Source organism: Telopea speciosissima, chromosome 2, assembly GCF_018873765.1.
Source record: "Telopea speciosissima isolate NSW1024214 ecotype Mountain lineage chromosome 2, Tspe_v1, whole genome shotgun sequence".
NCBI lineage: Eukaryota > Viridiplantae > Streptophyta > Magnoliopsida > Proteales > Proteaceae > Telopea > Telopea speciosissima.
This window is the reverse complement of record NC_057917.1, coordinates 57,930,856-57,951,909: the sequence shown is the minus strand read 5'-3', so window position 1 is coordinate 57,951,909 and position 21,054 is coordinate 57,930,856. Positions and strand designations below refer to the sequence as shown.

The following is a 21,054-nucleotide window of genomic DNA, read 5'->3' as shown; positions in this document are numbered from 1 at the left end:
ACGGATGGCATGAATTTTAAACGGTAAATAATTTTAAACAAACGATCAAATAAAACGGTTGAAAGAAAAGAGAATAGTAAAGAACAAAAAATAAACAGTACAGGTTTTAGACTCAAAACAAAAAAAAATGACACTATTCTTATATAAATTGAGGAATTTTTACTTGAATACTTGCTTCTAATATTCAAAACAACTATATCATCTAAAATTTATATATATATATTTATTCCACAATCCATTGTACGTTCCAACTTCCAAGATATATCATCTAATATCAATTTTCAATTCATCCTTCATAATGTCCAAAGTCTTGTTCAACGATGTGGTATATTTATGGTGTTGCTCATTATTGTCAACACACTAATGGAGTAACACATTAGTTGTAGTTGGGAGTCATCGCTTTAAAAATCCTTTTTAGTAGATGTATTATTTTTAACTCATTTTCAGGGTCCATGCAATGATTTTTAGTTGAAGGGGATATGAAGAGAAATGTAGTTCTTCGAGTCATCTTTACGTCGGTGAAAAAATCAGGTCAATCAGAGCTTGGGAGAAAGAGATATGGTCAGTTAAGTGAGTCAGTGCAGACGACAAGCAATTTTGGATTAAAAAAAGGTCAAAAAACTAGAAAGCATTTTAAACGAAAAAGGGGATTGGTTTCCGTTTCTTACCTTATGTTTGGGAAACAAACAGAAATACGCGTTTAAAACGGTAAAACACTGCAACACTGTTAAACACGTTTTTGCTAACTAGGGCCCTTACTTGTCCATAATCAGGCTTTAAGCAAGCTAATAGGGCTAAATGAGCTTAAACAAGTTATAAATAGTCGGTTATTGTTTGATCAATATATTTGGACGATCCTAATCGAATGATCGTTTGACCATTACCTTGCATCGAGAATGCCTAATTATTAGTAGGGCAGTAGTTGAACGGATCATTCTCTCTTCCATTTCCTTGCCCCAATCCATTTCCTCCTCTAAAAAGGGGCGAAAATGACCACCCTATCCTCTGCCCAAACACACTAATCGGATGGGATTTTTATCTTCTCCGTTACTGACATGTTCCATTTTGCTCCATTACACCCTTAGATTGCCGACACATGGCATATTAAAACCTACGGTCAGATTTGGAGATGACATTCACTCACCCAACCCTAACCTAACCCGAGTTATTCTCTCTCCTCTCTCACTCCTCCCTCCCCCTCTCTCTCTCTGCTGCGACTCTCCAAAAACGACGAGCAGTTCAGGCGGAAACTCTCCCTAGGGCTCTCATTTTTTTTATCTTTATTGTCTTGTTGAAATTTCTCTGTGTGCGCTTGCTTCTGTACCTATGAATTCTCTGTTTCCTCTCTTCTGGGCTATACCTTCTTACTTTGAAGTTGGTTTTCCTCTGTGATTGTGCTATATACAGCTAACAGGTTGAAAGAAAATCCATGATTCAAGTGTGTTCGTGTGATTCTCTAAAAGACCCAATTAAAGAAAATAAACCATTAGAGCCCAATATATAACATAAATACAGGAAAGAAGGCAGAGAAAGAAAGCAGGGACGGGTGGTTGTTCTAACATGTAAATCACCTGTGTTGCAGACCGTCCGCATGGGCACGTTGCAGTTAGTGTTCTCAGGTGGAACCACAACTTGATTTGGGAAATTTGGGACTCCATTAAAGTACTGATGCGAGGATGGTACGAAAAAACCGGGTCTTTGGTCGAGAGATTGGCTCCTGAAGCTCCTCTGAAACATTCCAGTTGGGTCCTTTAGGAAGAAGAGAAGATTCAAGATTCACATAACAACCTTCTGACATCAACCCAAGTGTGTCCATATCCAAAGCAGACAAACATGTGAGCCTATCAGCAGAATTGAGTTCGGTAGGTTGAGATTGAGCCTGGGTCTTTGGCTCAAGCAACAAGTAACTCAATTTTTGGCTGGGTGGAGAACAAGAGAAGAGATTAACCGAGAGCATAGTTCAGTTTTGAAAATTGATGAAAACCGTTTGGTTGGCTGTCAGAGAAACCATGGAGGATTTCAGTGGGCAGTGATGACGGATCAGTGAGAAAGGCAAAAGAGGGAAGTCGACATCGGAGGAGACAATATCAGAGGTAGGGCGTCGAAAGAAAGAACCATCTAAGAGAAAAAGATCGTATGACATTGAAAACAAAGACGAAGAGTTGAATGAAATAAAAAGCAGAAAAGAAAGATAGAAAGGAGAGGTTTGATTTTATTTGCTTTGTGTTCTTTGATGGAAATACCTGAACAGAGAGAGAGAATAATGGGCAAATGACTTATTTTATTGAGGCCTCTGCAAAGGTGAGACTTGGGAGGAAGAAGAAGACAAAGCAAAATGGCAACTTCAGGGCTGCTGAGTGACGCCTGTCCCAGTTTCTCTAATAAGTCTCTCAAAACTCTTAAAAAACTGTGTCTCGGATTTTTATCAAAAGGGCTCCTGTTTTATTCCGTTCGCGTTTCTTCCTCCCAAATCTCTGCGCCCACGATTTGCAGGGCTTTGATATGCCCTCGGGAGAGTTTCCGCCGGAGCTGCTCGTCGTTTTTGGAGAGTCGCAGCAGAGAGAGCGGGGGAGGGAGGAGAGAAAGAGGAGAGAGAATGGGTAACTCGGGTTAGGTTAGTGTTGGGTGAATAAATGTCATCCTCCAAATCTGACCGTAGGATTTTAATATACCATGTATCGGCAATCTAAGTGTGTAATGAAGCTAAATGGAACATAACAGTAATAGAGCAGATTAAAATCCAATCGGATGGATCCACTCCCTCTATTAGAGGAACAGGGAAAATGAACCAGACAGAAAACACATTTAGTAATCGGTCGGTCGAACCGGTCCCTCTTCAATTAATCGGTTCAGGCGGGCCGCTAGTTCACAACTATGACACTTTCCTAGACTGTGGATTGTAGATTATAGACCGTAGACTGTAGAGTTGTGTAAGGAAATTTAGTATAACATAAACGGAAAAATATTGTTACGTGGTCACATCGTGGTCGTGTGACTCCTGTGTCAGAACATAGGAACATTTGAAAGTACTTTTCTACCCCATGAATAAAAAATCACATCCATAATGATTCCTTGTAGAGTGTGTGCTCATTGGCCCACGTTACTACACTAGTGCAAGCGTTACACGCGATCAAACAGCAATATTTTTTCTATATAAAAAATCTGCTAAAGTACAGTTTTTCTGGTCTATTATTGGCTGATGTAGTGGTGGAATCGGATGGAGACAGATCCTTTCTTGCGATTAGTAAAAATAAATGCTGTGCGCCAGGGAGTACAAAGAGTTTTTTTATCTTTAGTGGTTCATTGTAACACGTCATCAATAGCGTATGACGGTGAGTCCGGACCCTCTATTTTCAGCTACCCTTATTTTCGTGTGCATCTTACCCACAATGAGGTGCGTAAAGACTATGGTACCTTTGTCCAAGCGTCTTGTCCAAATGAGAGTAAAACGGTCATTACGTGTCTCGTTATGTGTATGGTGCACATGAAAATAGGGGAGACAGAAATAGAGGATGTCGATTCTATGACAGTGGACCAAAATTTAAAAAGCTAATTAGCATTAGCGAGTTCTGGACGAACGTAGAGGCAAACAGAAGAACCATCGAGAGTGTAAAAAAATATCTATGCTGCTGCTTTGGTCCCCCAGAATCTTATGTGGAAGCTTATCGGTCTTCCACGTCTGCCAAAACGTTCTTGAAGGTTCCGAAAACCCAAACGTTCAAACCCTATACAAAAGCTTCAGATATTTTCTCCATGTCTCCAGATATTTTCTCCATGTCTCGAAGATATATATAAACAAGAAAGACTTTAAAAGTAAGGAACCATCCCTTTTTTGTTTATGTTTTGTCTAAAAGTTAAAACAAATCTCTGCGGTAAACAATTTCCTAAGTTCAGATCGCGTGAGATACTACGTTTACTTTTCTATTAAATTGAATTCACTCATTCCACTGTTACGATTTAAGAAGAATTATCGATCATCATTGCCGAATTTGCCGCCGATTTTTGTCTGTAAACGAAGATAGGATCTTCTCCCACTGGTGGATGAACTGAAAGTTTTCGAATCGACAATGGAGATGGATTCCGACCAACGAAGTCGATCTGCTTCTTATTACGGCATCCTTGGCGTTGATAAGAATTCCTCAATCAATGAGATAAGAAGCGCCTACCGGAAGCTTGCTATGGTATGTCCTCTCTCTCTCTCTCTCTCTCTCTCTCTCTCTCTCTCTCTCTCGGAGCTGAAAGAATTGAAATTATGTAATTAGAGTGGAATATTGAAGGTAACACTGAAATTAAGATTGTTTGTGTAGCAGCAATGGCATCCAGACAAGTGGACGAGAAATCTGTCGGTGTTAGAAGAAGCGAAGCGTAAATTCCAGCAAATTCAGGAGGCATATTCCGGTATTATTTAGAAATTCGTTCTTTGTTCGTTTCTCAAAGTTTTCCTGATTTCGTTTCCCTCTTTTATAATTTTAATAACTGAATGTAGAGTTTTTTCTTGAATGTTTGTTTGGTGAGTACAGTTTTATCGGATCGGAGGAAGAGAACAATGTACGATGCTGGCTTACATGATCCGTACAACGATGAAGATGAAGAAGAGGAGGTTAGCATCCTTCCTCTTCTCTTTCTTCTCTCTCTCTCTCTCTCTCTCTCTCTCTCTCTCTCTCTCTGGTTTCGTGTTTTCATCTCTTTTGATGACTGTGTGATCTGAAAATTTTCTATCTAAGATTATTGTTTAACAATGGTTACCTTATTTGACATTTTTTTCAGGGCTTCGTGGATTTCTTACAGGAAATGGTATCGCTAATGGCGGACGTTGAGAGAGAGGTAACGATTGGTCTAACAAAATGACCTTTTTTCCGTGTTGGTATTCAATTCGTCGGATTAAACCCAAAGTATTAACTGATTATTCTAATTGGATGGACATTAGAGACATTGAAAATTGATCCTGCAGTAGATATTTGCTGCGTGTTTGCCCCCCACGCCACAAAAAAAAAAGAAAATATTTGCTGCGTGCATATCCTGATTCTGATAAGCGTAGAAAATATCTGGCATCTGGGCGTGTCGATTTGCCAGACAAGAACTTTCCTGAAGAGGATAGCGATTCTAATTTTAGATATTATGTAAGGGTAATTTGGTCTTTGTATACATTATAAAAAAAATTGTAGATCTTTATGTTCTGGTAGAGCGTCGGGCAAGCTACTTCCGATAGAGATTTCACAATAAACGGTGATGAGGTGTGGACAAATAGATTAATCAAAGTGATTGTTTGGCATTTTTGCGCTTGCGCAGGAGAAAGATTACAGTATGGAGGAGCTGCAGCAGATGTTCGAGGAGATGGCTCAAGGGTACGACAGCTGTTCTACTTCTACATGGTACGGTGGACCCCCCTCATTTTTCCAAGTGAAAGAAGAAAAAGACTCCTCTTGTAGACAGTTGAAGAAAAGGGCAAGAATGGACTCCAAATCGACGGTGGAGAAAGATTCATCTGTAAACGCGTCAGGCTTAGAAACGTTTGGAAGGACGAGTTTTGCCAATTAGCCACCCCCCGCTCGTTCCTATGATTCGTAGCCACGTGTTTTGAATCTTTCAAGTGGAGGAGAAAGGAGGGATTTTTTGGTATTATCTTCCCACTCTAGATAGGTTGTTAGGTAGCTTTTGGATCAGAATTTGTGTAGGTCGGCAAGACATTCAAAAAGTGGGTGTACGAATTAAGTATTATTAATTTGGACATTAAAATCACATTCCTCATCCTATGATCCAACGCTTTGAAACAAAATCTTTTTGACCCCATCCATTTAATAAGGCCCAGCTTCAAAAGATTCCAATAATAATATAGTATCTTCTACCAAAAAAAAAATATTAATATAGTATAAATACACTATGATATCGGTTAATACATGGTTTTTTTTTTTAAATATCATCTGATTTGGATTGATACAGTTTTTATCAAACCGATTTTTGAACCTTGATTATGACCCTTTATAAAATCTAATTGCATTGCGCTATCAACCAGCCCCTAAACCAATGAATCAAAGAAATAAATGCATAAAGAATGATTAGAGCTGATGTGGTAGTAGCCCCCAATTCAAAATAAGTTACGAGAAAATCATCTGAGGTGGTATGGTTAGGTTCAACTAAAGCCTTCGTATGCCTCTATTCGGATGATTGACTTGATTCAAATTGAAGGTATTAAAAGAGTTAGGGGTAGATATAAAATGACCTTTGGAGAAGTGGTGAGACAAGACATACATAGTTTGGTCGAGCCTTGTTTCAAGTATGACATCAAATAGAGCTAATTGGAGGGCAAAGATCCAATCCCTATTAATTTAAATAAGATTAATTTATAATTGTTGTGTTGTGTTCATTTTTTTATTATTATTAATATTTTGTCTTTATAAGAATCTATGTAATGGACTTCATTTAATTGAGATAAGGTTGGATTATTGTTGTTATTACTTTTCAGGGTGATTGGTCGTAGTGCTATCCTTATTTTACTTAAACGCAGCATTAAACGCAACAGATCAATGTTAGCCGTTGATTCTTATGACTGCAATCTTAACCGTTGGTATTAATTGTACCTAATTAACCTAAGGTTACCAGTACCACCTCCTATCTCCGGTTATGAAAACAACTTAAATGAAGAAATGAAAATTACTTTCTTCTCCGGTTATGAACAGGCCGTCTCTGGCGATAAACCAGCTGGAGACGAAGAAGGAGATGGAGAAGAAGTGTCATATGTGTTCTGCAGATCGTCTATGGACACGACAAATAGCGTTTCCAGGTATCAGCCAAGATAAGAAAAGCTCCCGTGGCAACGCCGAAGACAACAAATGAAGAAGAGGAACCATTGAAACCGTCGGAGATTTGAGAAGAAGAAATTTTTTTTCAAACCCTAATGCGGAATGATGGTTCCTGCAACTTCTTTTTGAATAGTGCATCATTGAAACTAGCCTCTTGTACCAAGATTCCCAAGTGTATTCAATAAAATTTAAAAAAAAAATACAAGTTTTGAAAAACTTTTCTTCTTCTTTCTAATTCCAATTTCTGTTGCGCAGTCCATAGAATTCGTTTTATGTGATCTTTCAATTTCATCATCAAGACAATAGATGGGTTAGGGGAGGAGTAGGGAAGAGGGAACATTAGGTTAATACCACGAACTCTGCAATAAACCCTAATATCCTAAAAAAAAAAGTGGAATTCTACTGAGATGGGATGAAAAAACAGAGCCTGGGTAGGGACTGGGATGGGGGTGAGGGGTTAGGGGAGGAGTAGGGAAGAGGGAAGGCATGAACAGGGTTGAAAGAGTAATAGTCATCTCTGCTTACATGAGGTACCTATACTGGATGACTCTGTTGGATTCAAGTTCTTGATTTGGGGATTTCTCAGTTGGATTCTTAGGGTTCTAAAGACTCTGTGTTTCTAATCTTCTGAAGTCTCGCACCCCCAAAAAGAAAAAAATAAATTTATTAACTTTCCACGAAGAACAATATTATTCAACACATTATTGATTGAGGTCTCTGACAATAGTCTAAAAAAATAGCTGGTTTTCAAGAAAAATTTTAATCAACCCTTATGTTTCCAGAGTCATACTCATACATCAGTCTTTATAGGATTTGGGTTTGCAAATCCTGAACCTGTTTGAAATTCCTTACCCTTAACCACAAAAATTAATCTACCATTAATAAAGAAGAAGAAGACTAACAATTCAAAGCCAATCTACCATTACTCTGTTTTTATCTTCCTTCATGTGTCCATGGTTGTACAAAGTACAAGTTAGATTTTCTCTCAATTGATTGAAATATAGCGAAGATTCGCCGGAACGATGTTGGATCTCAAATGGGGTATTTCTCACAAATGAAGGAAGAACATTTACCAGAAAAAAGGTTTTCCCCACCACGAGCCGAGAAGAAGACCCTTTGATGTTCGATGAGGGCTTCTTTTTTTTTTTTTTTTTTCCGTCTTCTCCTCTAACCGGTTAAGGGAAAAGTGTTAGCCAGTTAAAGGAAAAATGTTAACAAGTTATGGGTTCACATGTTGGACAGTAGTCACAGTACATATGATTGTGAATTAAAATCAACGATTTATATTGATCCGTTGCGTCTAACGCTCCGTTTAAAGAAAATATGGCTCGTGGCACGATCTTTTTCCCTTTCATCAATATGGAGTGAGACCACAATGATGTCAAAGAGCGACAAAGAAGAACTGTAAGCAAGTGTTTTGTCTCTTTAATACTATTAGTTACTGGCGGCTGTCCTTATAACTTACAAACTAGAAAAACCTTCTACAGAGGCTGAGGCTAAAGGGAAAGCACAAGACAGAGCTAAATACTTAAAAAGATATAAATAATTATTTTATATCTATTTTTTTTTTTTATTAATAATTATTTTTTCAAAAAAAATACATTAACAATTTTATCCATGTGGGATGAAGCCATGAAGATGTTAGAAGATTCAGACGTTTTATTTGTTTCATACATATCAAATCAAAACTTAAATCAGTTTAAATAATTAAACTCAAATTATTAAATCAAAAAAAGAATCATTTATTAAATGGTTTCACCCATTTCCCTTTTGATCATGATAGGCTCAGTAAAAATCGTCGTCCGCATCACATATAACCGTGAGAGCATCGAACAGTGGTTGTTGCTTCGTCAAGAGCACGATGTGTCCGATCAAGAAGTAGACCCTTTTGGAAACCTTTCTCTCTCTCTCTCTCTCTCTCTCTCTCTCTCTCTCTCATTCGCTTAGAACTTATTTTGAAAATAGGCATTACTATACCTATTTTCCATTGTAGAAAGTAGAAACTATTTTATCTATTACTCCTATAAATTGTTATTGTAAATAATTTTTCATAAATAAAACATAAACAAAAAATATAAATAGATAATGCCAAAGAAAAAGTATGGAGCGGAAGTGACAAAGTGAAAAAGTATCACCCATGACCCACCTACCCTTGGAGCAGTCCATATTCCATAATATATGGTGGTCGTTGAATGGAACTGACTGGTGTGAGTCATGACATTCATACGTGTGATCCACGACTCTATTAGTGTACTCTTTGATATTTGTCCCCATTTTGGGCCAACGTGGATGATGATGAAGAAGATGATGCTTTGAGGTCATCGTACTAATTAAATTACTAAGACTGAGGAAGACCACTTAGACACCTTCCCTTACTGGCTGGTTTACTCCTTACCAACTGCATATCATATCATATCATATCCATTTTGGTTGGTAATGGGTTTTTGGATGGACACTTGGGACTTCACCATTTGGTTGGATGACCTTAAGCCAAGAATAATTATCACCTCCAATTCGTCGATACCTCCAATTCCTCTAATAAAGGGAAGTGAACCCCATCTTGGGTTGTGTTTTTGGGTAGGGATAGGGTGATCATTTTCGCCCCCATGTGAGGATTTGAAGGAAGTGGAGGAGGGGACAGCGAATTAGAGGGGACAACGATTCCCTCAGCGAGCATGAATCACACCCCATGTAAGACTCTTAACTCGTCTTATGTGGCAAAAGAAATCCAATGAAGTTGGATTGAAATAAAGTAAATATAATGGTGTGTATGTGATGATCTAGGTATCCAACCCAGTCACATTACACCAGATGTGTCTCTTTAAGATCGATCGAATCTCATGGCACTAGCAAGGTTGGTTTCTCTTATGGACTAGTTAGAGGTGTCAATTGGTTAGTTTCAAAGTCTGGTTTTGGTCAGTTGCATTAGTTTTGATTCAGATCAATCGATTGCTCGATTTGGAATGGAATTGGCAGTGATTTATCGATCTTGATTTCGGACATTCCGGAGTGATCAATTCTAGGGTTTTTGGAATTGATTCCAATTAGTTCAGAACCAGTAGGGACCGATTCAACCCTGATTGACTTAACAGACTCTTATCATGCTGTTATTCGATTTTCAAATTTTCATATACATATAGAGAAGGATTGAGTTTTCCTTCTCCCTTGACCGAGACCTTCAGATGGCATCAAGAGGGTATCATCCAAGGGATAGGGCTATTATCGATCATTCATAAATAGAGGGAACAAAGAAGTACAACTAGGGATAGCTGTCGGGTTTCTTCACCGCATAGTAAAGAAAAATTAACCTCAAAAAATGAAGTAAAACATTGGTTTTTATCGTTTTTTCAGGTTTTGTTTGTCCCTTCGGTTGGTCCGGTTCGATTTCAACTAGTTTTGTAGCAGCTCAGCCAAAAGCTGAACCAACCAGGGTATTGGCTTCAATAGGTCCGATCGACTCGGGTTGGAATTTGATACCCCTAGGACCAATGATGGATGCAGTGTTTACCAGAAATTTATGGTTTTATTTATGGGGGAAAGAATGCCACTCGATCGTGTGCTGAGGCTGGAAAAGCAGAGGTGTGTCGATCATTTTGCGTCCAACTGTGTCTAGGCACAGGTACACGCCACAGCACACGGCCGGGTGGTCTACCTTTTCCCTTTATTTATTTATTTATTATTATTATTTATCAATCCTAGACAAGGTGCAGAGCGGTGATAAGTGCATTAGTGGAGACAATGTAAAGCTAAATGCTCTATCGAATCACTAACATTTTCAGTGGATTCTATGCTTTGCATGCACTTTGCATCTATTTATCCACCTGAAATTTCTAATGTCTAATTCCTACAGAGAGAAATAGATTAAAAGCTAAAGTAAAATTTTAAGAAATCGTTTTCAATTTTCTTCCCAGAACCAGAAGCTACAATCTTCATCGAAACAGAGCAGGAGAAATCTAAAAGCCACAAAAGCTGCAACAAAAAATTTAAAGAAATTCGAAATTTGATTAACTGTTATTCAAGTCAAAACAATTGAGAAGAACATAGAGGAAATAGTCTCTCCTCTACCAACCAAACAAATCAAAGATGGAGAAACTGAAAGACATGGATACACAGAAAGATGATCGCTTTAAACAATTGAGTAAAAGGGCTAAACTAACCTAAGGATTATTCTCTCCCAAAGACCCAATCTTTGAAAATCCAAGTCTTTAATCCTCATAGTCTCCAAAAAGGAAGCAATCCCAACAGTCCACATCCAACAAGAAGCGGAATTCCGGCAACTGAATTCCGGCTAGAAACAGAGTAATACGGGTCGAAGGGATACAAATTTCCTGGGGGACCAGTTATATAATAATAAGGAGTCGGTGGTGATTGACCTGAGGATGATGGTGGTGGAGGGCAGTTCTGCGTGTAAGGATTCTTTGGAGGCGGCGGTGGTGGTGGCAGTGATGGTGGTGGCGGCGGCGGAGGATGCTGTTCACATGGTGTACACTTGACTCCGGAGTCGGGCGTCGCGGATACGTCGCCGTTGATAGGTGTAGAAGAGACAGCGACGATCACAAGAATCACAATTGCGAATCCACTTGTTGAAGACAACATGTTTCGATGGAGATGGAGGTCTTGTGATGTGAATCTAATGGAGTCTCGATTGAGAAAGAAGTAAAGGGTTTTGAAGAAGAGAACCAAGAACGAAGTGGGAATTAAGAGGTAAGTATAGTATTTGACTACTCGAGTTTGAGTCGTTTGAGACTTTTGATGAACGTTTTGTACACGTTAGGTGCATGGGCAATTGGGCAGTGTAAAAGGTCACTCGGTTTGGTAGCTTTTTTTTTTTTTTTTTTTTTTAATGGAAACTTGGTTTGGTAGTTTTTTTTATTTTTTTATGGAAACTCGGTTTGGTAGTTTTTTTTATTTTTTATGGAAACTCGGTTTGGTAGTTTTATTAAGGCCAAAGCCATCTCTCTCGGACGAAATTATGCTGTTGGAATGTTCCTGCTACAAGGTTGGCAGCCAAGGAAATGAGATCTTAAAGGGTATTTTAAATACTCTTCTAGGTTTTACTATTTTCTAAAATACCCTTTAAGATCTCATTTCCTTGGCTGCCAACCTTGTAGCAGGAACATTCCTGCTACAAGTGTAACAACAAAATATTTTCCATCTCTCTCTCTCTCTCTCTCTCTCTCTCTCTCTCTCTCTCATTTAACATTATCCATACCCGTATCGGTCTTAGCCGACATCAATATCGATATGTATCGGTTGAATTGGTCATTTAATCCAATCCGAGATCAAAAACTCACTTTTTGATTAAAAAACCGTTTTTAGCCACATTGGTTGATCTATATATCGGTATTGTATTGGTATCATCGTATCGAATTCCGACACTACCAATACATATTGGCCGATATGATCTATAGGATACCGATAATTAGAACATTGCTCTTGATACAACATAAAATCACCTCACCAATCAGAAGCCGCCACGTGGCCGAGCCGAGGTCACCCCAAGAACCGAACCGAGCTGAAGCAGAAACAGGGCCGACCTGCTCTCCATCAAGTCGCATGGCTGGGCCGAGCACTCGGTTGAGCCCGAGACACATCACCCATGCCGACCTCCCTGGCCAAGCATACACATGACGGCCTAGGCCGAGGTGACAGCCGAGATCGACCTCCCATGCTGACCTCCATGGCCGACCTCCGAGGCCGAGCCCTCCACCAAGGTCATCACAACGGCCCGCCAGGAATCGCGGAGCCACATCAGCATATCCTGAGAATCACGGGATAAGGATTTAGCCACCATCCCAACGCGATACGGAATCACGCCAAGTATGGACTCTTACTTTAACAAGAGTCCGACCCCGAAAATAACTCTCCACTTCGCTCTACGCGAGAGAGCCTTCTAAGAGAAGAACTCCTACCATACTGGGACTCTCCCAACCTCCTCACCTCACTCTATAAATACTCAGGTATGGAGCTCGATTGCTCTTCTCACTTTTTACTAGCTGTTACGCTGTTGCATTGGAGACCTAACTTGAGCGTCGGAGATTCCTAGGCCGGAGCCACACCAGCTCTCTTGCTCTCACTTGTCTTTTTGCAGGCTCATCCATGGGCGAACCGAACGGCGGAGGTTTTCACACGCAACAGATTTGGCGCCATCTGTGGGAACGACGTCAGCAAGCCATCGTCGTTTCTACCAACTTCAAGAGCAGGAACAATGGTGCAAACAAGATCAGGACAGCACGGCTCTGCCTCCTGCGGGGATGAGCCGCAACTTGATAGGCAAGCGAGACATTCGTCGCCCCCTGAGGCATCACGGCAAGGTGCGACCGAAGACCCCCTCGGGCAGTGGGTGTGCAGCCCCGCAAGAGCGTCGCGGCCAATCCAACTCCCCCACCTGAGGGTGGGAATGGTGGAAGTGTGCTGGACACAACAGCAGCTGATCGGACACAGGTCGAGCCATACTTGAACGGGCTGAACCTACCACTGCCGCCACCCTTACCGAAGGATTTGGATTCGGAAGTCCCGACTCATAACCGACAAGTTATGGATTTGCAGCTGCAGATGCTCCACACCAACGAGATGCTGCGTACTTTCATGACGCAGATGGCCCAGGGTGGGTTGATGGGTCAACCACTAATTGCACCCCCTCTAGCCCCGGTGGTTCGCGTAGAGGGAAATTTATCGTAGAATGGTGGCCGGCATCGGGCCGAGCCTAGCCGAGCCGCATCGTCACATCCGCCTAGTCAGAAAACTCCTCCTCCGCGTCCCAACAGGAGTGCTCGTCGGGGTGAGTAGGAGCATCGTCAGAGCCCAAAGACCGGGCAAGAGATCGAACCAGGGGCTTCCGTAGAGAGGAGATCGGTATTTTTGGGCTGGCTCGAAGAGGACGGACAACAGAGGGCACATCGAGAACAGCAGGAGGTAGCCCCCCAGCGCCGAAGCCCACCGCCTCTTAGAGAAGAAGAGCCGAGAAGGCCCCGTGGGTCCAATTTCTAGATGGAAAGAAGAATAAGGAGAGGCGATGCTGACTGAGCGGACCAGAATGGCCGACCTCAATGAGAAGACCGAGCAAACAGAGCCCAAGCTGAAGGATAAAATGGTCGACCTCGGCCAAATAAATGGGATGATTTACACCGAGTGGACGAGCCGAACGGTCGAGCACATGAAACAGAGCCGGAAAAGCGGCTACGAGACTTGGCAGAGCAGGTTGTGGGATTAAAAAAATAGGTGACCCCGGACGCCTATTCACTGGTTGGACGACACCCATATCCTCCCGAGATCATGATCGCGCCACTACCGGTCGAGTTCAAGCCTCCTCCCTTAGATCGGTATGACAGGTCGACGGACCCGACGGATCATATCAACTACTTCAATGCGATGATGACCATGTACGGGGGAACCAAGATTGTCTCTTGTCGGGCTTTCCCTGCATCCCTCAAGGGCGCGGTGACCTCATGGTTCTCCTGGTTGCCACTGAACTCCATAATAGGCTTCGCTTAGCTCTGTCGAGCCTTCATCACGCGCTTCCAGAGTAGTATGAAACACAAGAAGACGACGGTCAACCTCCTCAGCGTGAAGCAACAATCTGATGAGTCGATCTAAGCGTTCGTCTCACGTTTCAACAAAGAATCCTTAGACATTAAGGATTTGGATGAGGCCACGCCCAATACTGCGATGAGTAATGGGCTAGCTAACATGGATCTCATCAAGGACTTGGCCTGGAAGCCGACCAGAAACCTGGCCGAGATCTTGGAGAGGTACAATGAGTTTGCAAATATGGCCGAGGTGCTCTAAGCCCGGAAGGGAAACGAAGGTCGAGCCGAGAAGAATAGGCCGACGATCGATGACCGTAAGGAGGAAAAGCGGCCCAGGACAGATCGTCGAACCGAGAGATCAGACCTAGCTCGGAGTCCCGATTACACCCCACTGAATACCTCGCGCAAGGAGATTTTGATGCAAATACAGGACGGCGGGTACATCCGCCGACCCCGACCGATGCAAGCCGGGTCATCTCAAAATCCCAACAAGTATTGTCAATTCCACAAGGACACCGGTCATGACATCGAGGATTGTTATCAGCTGAAAAGAGAAATTGAAGAGCTGATAAAAGCGGGGCACCTGAAGCGATATGTCAAGGGAGGCCGAGAAGAACGTGGGGGTCGGCAACCTGAAGATCGCGATCAAAGGAGAGCCGAGCCGAGGTCCAAAAATAGGCAGGCCGAGCGTGACGAAGATAAAGCCCGAGCTGAGAAGAAAGATGACGGATTTGGGCTGAGCAGTGACAAGGGAGCTCCCATATACACTATCCTTGGAGGGCCCGGACAAGAGTCCACTTGGAAGGCTAAGGCAAATGCACGGTTCATCGGAGTCGCTGAGATGCCTGGCAAAAGGCCAAAGTCTGAGGCGACGATCTCCTTCACCGAGGCTGACCTGGAAGGTATAAGTCTACCTCACGATGATGCTTTGGTGGTGCAGGTGGAAATTGCAAAGAGACCCATTCATCGCGTATTGGTCGACACGGGCGCATCCGTGGACCTTTTGTCGCTAGACACATACTGACAATTTGGCTTCGGCGATGAAGCGCTTAAGCCAAAGGGCACCTCACTTCATGGGTTCTCGGGAGCCGCCGCCACCATCAAGGGCTCAATCGACCTACTGGTCACGTTCGGACAAGCTCCATGTCAAGCGATGATCCAAGTCAAATTCATGGTAGTGCGATCGATGGTGGCCTTCAACGCCATACTCGGCCGACCATCATTGACTGCTCTCCAAGCCATCATCTCGCCGATACACTTGAAGATGAAGTTCCCAATAGAGAACGGCATTGGAGAAATCCGAGGTGATCAAAAGAAAGCTCGTGAGTGTTACGCCACATTTGTCAAGCAAAATAAAGGCAACGTTCGAGGAATGGCGATGTGCATCGAACACCTCCCAGAAGACCAGCGAAATGAGCTCACATAAAGGCACGAAAGACCCGTAGAAGACCTCACCCCGTTCTCCCTCAGGGATGAAGATCTGACGAAGATGGTACAACTCGGGTCATTGTTGAGCAAGGAACAAAGGAATCGGTTCAGAAAATTCTTGAAGACTAATGTAGACGTATTCGCCTGGTTGACTTCCGACATGCCCGGTATACCTCGACATATAGCCGAGCATCGACTGCATATAGATTCGAGTCGAAAGTCGATTCAATAGAAGAGAAGGAACTATACCCTTGATCGCCAAGCTAACATCAATGAAGAAGTAGAGAAGCTAAGCCAATCAGGATTCATCTGAGAAGAAAAATTCTCGACTTGGTTGGCGAACGTCATTATGGTTCCCAAGCCAAACGGGAAATGGAGGATGTGAGTCGACTATACCGACCTTAACAAGGCCTGCCCAAAGGATGAATACCCGCTACCTCGAATTGATCTCTTGATTGACGCCACGGTGGGGCACGAAATGCTGAGCTTCATGGACGCGTACTCCAGCTACAATCAAATCATGATGCATGAGGAGGATGAGTCATACACAGCATTCTGAACTGACCAATAAATTATTTGCTACAAGGTCATGCCGTTCAAATTGAAGAATGCCGGAGCAACATATCAACGGCTGGTGAACTATATATTCTACAGGCAGATCGGAACAAACATGGAAGTCTACGTGGATGACATGTTAGTAAAGAGCTTGAAGGCCGAGCACAACTTGGCCGACCTGGAAGAGGCCTTTGGCATATTAAGGAAGAACCAAATGAAACTGAACCCCGCCAAGTGTGCATTCGGCGTGACCTCAGGAAAGTTCCTCGGCTTCATGGTCTCTATCAAAGGCATCGAAACCAATCCTAGAAAAATCAAGGCCATCCAAGAGATGAGCCCTCCAAGCCCTTCAAGGCCCTCAAGAACATCCGAAACCCGAAGGACTTCGTCTGGTTGGACGAGTGCCAACAAGCTTTTGAAGAGCTGAAGAAATACTTAGAGAACCCGCCTCTTCTCAGCCGAATCGAGCCAAAAGAGGAGCTTCAAGTTTACTTAGCTGCTACCCGGTGGCGCTCAGCGTGGTGTTGGTCAGAGAAGAAGGCCAAGCTCAGAAGCCTATATACTACATTAGTCATGTTCTTGTCGACGCCGAGTCGAGATACTCCAAGTTCGAGAAGTTAGCATTCGCTCTTGTCACAGCCGCGAGAAAGCTAAGGCCATATTTTTAAGCTTATTCGATCGCGGTGCTGACCGACCAGCCTCTCAAGAAGATATTGCACAAGCCCGACGTGTCAGGTCGGCGGATCACCTAGGCCATTGAGCTGAGTGAGTACGATATAAACTATCGCCCGAGGACCACGATAAAAGGAAAAACCCTTGCCGACTTCGTCGCCGAGTGCATAATACCTGACCTCAAGGTCGAGGAAGAGAAGACAGCAGAAGAAGCCAATGCAGAAGCTAAGGCCGACCCGACCTGGACCATGAACGTTGACAGCTCAAGCACCCCCGGAGGAAGCGGGGCTGGGCTGATCCTGGTGAGCCTCGAGGGCTTTCGCATCCAATATGCCCTAAGGTTCAAATTCCCAGCCTCAAACAATGAGGCCGAGTATGAGGCTCTCCTAGCCGGACTCCGAGTCAGCAGAGCCATAGGCATAAAGCGATTGAAGGTGCGAGGAGACTCCCAACTCATGGTCAACCAGGTCAATGAAGACTATGAGGCGAAAGATGAAAGGATGATAGCTTACCTGAACCGAGCACGAGATTTGATCTCCGAGCTTGAGCACTTTGAGGTGACCCGAGTACCGAGAAAGGAGAACGCGACGACAGACTCCCTGTCAAAGTTGGCTGAGGCCGACCTCCAACATCTGAGCCGACCAGTGTACATAGAAATCCTAGAGAGGCCCTCATTGCATGAAGAAAGCGTCAAACACATTGAGGAGGATGGGCTGACCTGGATGGACCCCATTGTCAACTACTTGGAGAATGACCAACTCTCGGAGAATCAAGATGAAGCAAGGAAAGTCAAAATCCGAGCTGCCAAGTACACCATGATCGATAGGGTGCTCTATAAAAAAGCCATCTTAGCGCCCCTTCTCCGATGTCTCAGTCCAAAGGGAGCCGAGTATGCCTTAGCCGAGTTGCATGAAGGAATATGCGGAAGCCACATGGGTGGCCGAGCTCTAGCATACAAAATACTACGACATGGATTTTATTGGCTGAGAATGCAAGAAGAGGCCATGAAGTATGTGAAGACATACGAAAAGTGTCAGCTCTTTGCACCAGTGCCGAGCCGACCTGCAACAAAGCTGACCCCAATGCTAAGCCTGATCCCTTTTGCTATGTGGGGGATGGATATTCTCGGAGATTTCACCCCGGCATCAGGGAATCGAAAGTATGTGGTTGTGGCAATCGACTACTTCACCAAGTGGGTCGAGGCTGAGCCCCTGGCAACCATCACCGAGAAGACCAAGGAGAAGTTCTTCCGGGATAAGGTCATCTACCGGTTCGGACTACCAAAAGTGCTCATCACAGATAATGACACGTAATTCAATAACCCAGACTTTTGAGAGTTCTGCGAGCAATTCTATATTGACTTTCGACCAGTCTCGATAGCTCATCCACAAGCAAATGGACAAGTAGAAATGTCCAACCGAACACTACTCGCCGGTATCAAGAGAAGGTTGGATGAGGCCAAAGGAAGATGGGTGGAAGAGCTCCCAAGTGTCCTATGGGCATATAGGACAACTGTAAGAACACCAACCGGGGAGAGCCCTTTTAGGCTAGGATACGGGACCGAGGCCCTCACCCCGGTCGAGGTCATGGCATCTTCATACCGAGTGCTCAATTTCGATGAGAAGACCTACGAAGATGGGCTGAGTGCCAACCTTAATTTTCTCGACGAAGTTTGAGAAAATGCCCTACTTCGGAACACAACATACCAACAGAGGATGGCAAAGTACTACGACTTAAGGGTGAAGGAACGACACTTCCGCCAAGGGGACCTCGTCCTAAGAAAGCTCAGCGTGTCCCAGCTAAGACAGCAAGGAAAGTTAGCACCAAATTGGGAAGGCCCATACATAGTCTCCAAGCATATTCACCCAGGGACTTATCGCTTGCAGACTCCGGGGGCAGGAAGGTACCGAGACCTTGGAACTCGAAAAATTTGAAGAAATTTTTTTAGTAATTTCCTCAAGCATTCTGCTCGGCATGGTTTATGATGAGCATATTTGTATTTGGCTTCGGTCCCGACGTTTGATTCAATAAAACAAAGTCTTTCTCCACCACTTGGTGTATTTTTAAGCTCCGAGATCAAGTCATAAGATCGGTCCTCATAGACCTGGCCGACCTCCAAGACCGACCCTCATAGGTCGGCAACCAAGTCATAAGATCGGTCCTCATAGACCTGGCCGACCTCCAAGATCGACCCTCATAGGTCGACAACCAAGTCATAAGATCGGTCCTCATTGACCTGGCCGACGTCAAAGACCGACTCTCATAGGTTGGCAATCAAGTCGTAAGACCGGTCCTCATAGACCTGGCCGACGTCAAAGACCAACCCTCATAGGTCGACAACCAAGTCGTAAGACCGGTCCTCATAGACCTGGCCAACCTCCAAAACCGACCCTCATAGGTCGGCAACTAAGTCATAAGATCGGTCCTCAGAGACCTGGCCGACCTCGAAGACCGATCCTCATAGGCCGATAACAAAATCATAACACCGGTCTACATAGACTTGGCCGAGCCGAACGAATACCAAAGTTCAAGCAAAATTTTTAAGGCATTGGGCTCGACCCTAGCGTCGACTCGACAGCGTAGCCACTCAAAGGGTATCCGACCCGAGCTCGGCTACGAGGCCAGGTCGGCAGTTCAACCTCAACATTTAAAACAAATTCACAAAGAAAGGAAAGCAAACAACTGCCGAGCTCAAACACTTAGGCAAATTTGGAAAAGAACGTTCTATTCATTGAAGGCTGGCTCCTCGGCAAGGTTACAAAAAGTAGGTAGCTCGACCCTATACAAAAAAATAAATAAATAAATAAAGAGAGAGAGAGAGAGAAAAAGAGAAAAATTTGTTCAAAACCCCGCGCAGGGGGACATGTACATCAAAGAAAAAGAAAAAAAAAGGGGGGGGAGACCTAGAGCTCGGCGATATGGAGGGGGTCCTCGGCGGCAGGGTCCTCGACGGTAACCTCCTTGTCAGCAACATCCTCGATAGAAGGGGCGACCTCTTCCGGGGGACCGATCTCGGCCAGGCCGGCCTAGTCAACCTCCACCCCAGCCTCGTCTCCCAACTCCTCAACCACAGTGGTCGCGTCGTTATCAAATCGAGAAAGGCTGAGGATAGGGAAGGCAGCCTTTATGTCCTTCAGGAGGACGACTCGGCCCTCGTCATAGCCCTCTCCGTACGGCAACTTCCTTATTTGATGGCACACCTTAGTGTATTCCTCCGAAATGAGGTACTCGGTAATAGCATCGACAAGAGGTCTTCTTTGGCCTTCTTCTTGGCTCGGTCGAGCTGAGCCTTTAAGGCCTCAACCTCTTCCCCCCGCTTCACCTCAGTCTCCTCCGGGGCCTTGACCTTCTCCTCGGCCTTGACCTTCTCCTTGACCTTCACCACGACCTCGCGAGCTTCTTTATTCCCCTGCTAGACCTGGACCTCGAGAGAGTCATTCTCGGTTAGAAGCCGCTCAAAATGGAGCATGGTCTCCACTGCCTTGGCGAAGCCCTGCAAGAAAATTGCCAACCCAAGATCAGATCAGGTCATACCGGTCGGGTCAAATTAAAGAAGCCGAGCAGGAAACTCACCATGTTGAAGTCCTGGAAGAGAGTGGAGAGGAGCTTGGGGTCGGACAGCGCCTCGAGCTTCTCCTTATCGGCAGTGAGCCTACCCGTGTCTAGCCACTCCTTGGCATGCACGGCAGAGGTCAAACCCGAGTCCCCTGGGAAGAGCCTCCAGGTCAGCTGAAGTGGACGGTTGCTGGCCAAGGTCCTTCCCAAGATCAGCCGAGCTATAAGGGGAGGCGGGGCCACTGACGGAGGATTGTTGCCCGTTAAGTTGACGGAGATCATCTTGGACCGCTTGGGGCCCCTCGAAGGGCTCGGCTCTCCCCTCCGATCCTTCCCCTTCCTAGAAGGGCTCAGCGGGGCCTTACCCTTGTCGGCCTTAAGGCCGACCATTGCATCGGTTGGGCTCGACAGCGTCGCCTTTCCCTTCTGCACCTTGGAAGACTCACCTCGAGACTTTTCTTCTCGGTGTTCTTCCTCCTTCTGTCCGCAATGGTCTCGGCCCTGAGCCGAGCTAA

At 44.2% G+C, this 21,054-nt stretch overlaps 2 protein-coding genes across 2 annotated transcripts; one reads left to right on the top strand and one right to left on the bottom strand.

Annotated features, from left to right (window-relative positions):
• Nucleotides 1-3,979: 3,979 nt before the first annotated feature.
• Nucleotides 3,980-5,562, top strand: LOC122652262 (chaperone protein dnaJ 6-like). Its single transcript, XM_043845953.1, has 5 exons — nt 3,980-4,181; nt 4,311-4,398; nt 4,521-4,600; nt 4,768-4,824; nt 5,290-5,562. Exons 1-5 carry the CDS (start codon nt 4,068-4,070, stop codon nt 5,536-5,538), a joined length of 588 nt encoding a protein of 195 aa, XP_043701888.1. The 5' UTR covers nt 3,980-4,067; the 3' UTR covers nt 5,539-5,562.
• Nucleotides 5,563-10,754: 5,192 nt separating this feature from the next.
• Nucleotides 10,755-11,411, bottom strand: LOC122652306 (leucine-rich repeat extensin-like protein 6). The gene has a single exon (XM_043846013.1). It carries the CDS (start codon nt 11,394-11,396, stop codon nt 11,013-11,015), a length of 384 nt encoding a protein of 127 aa, XP_043701948.1. The 5' UTR covers nt 11,397-11,411; the 3' UTR covers nt 10,755-11,012.
• Nucleotides 11,412-21,054: the final 9,643 nt, after the last annotated feature.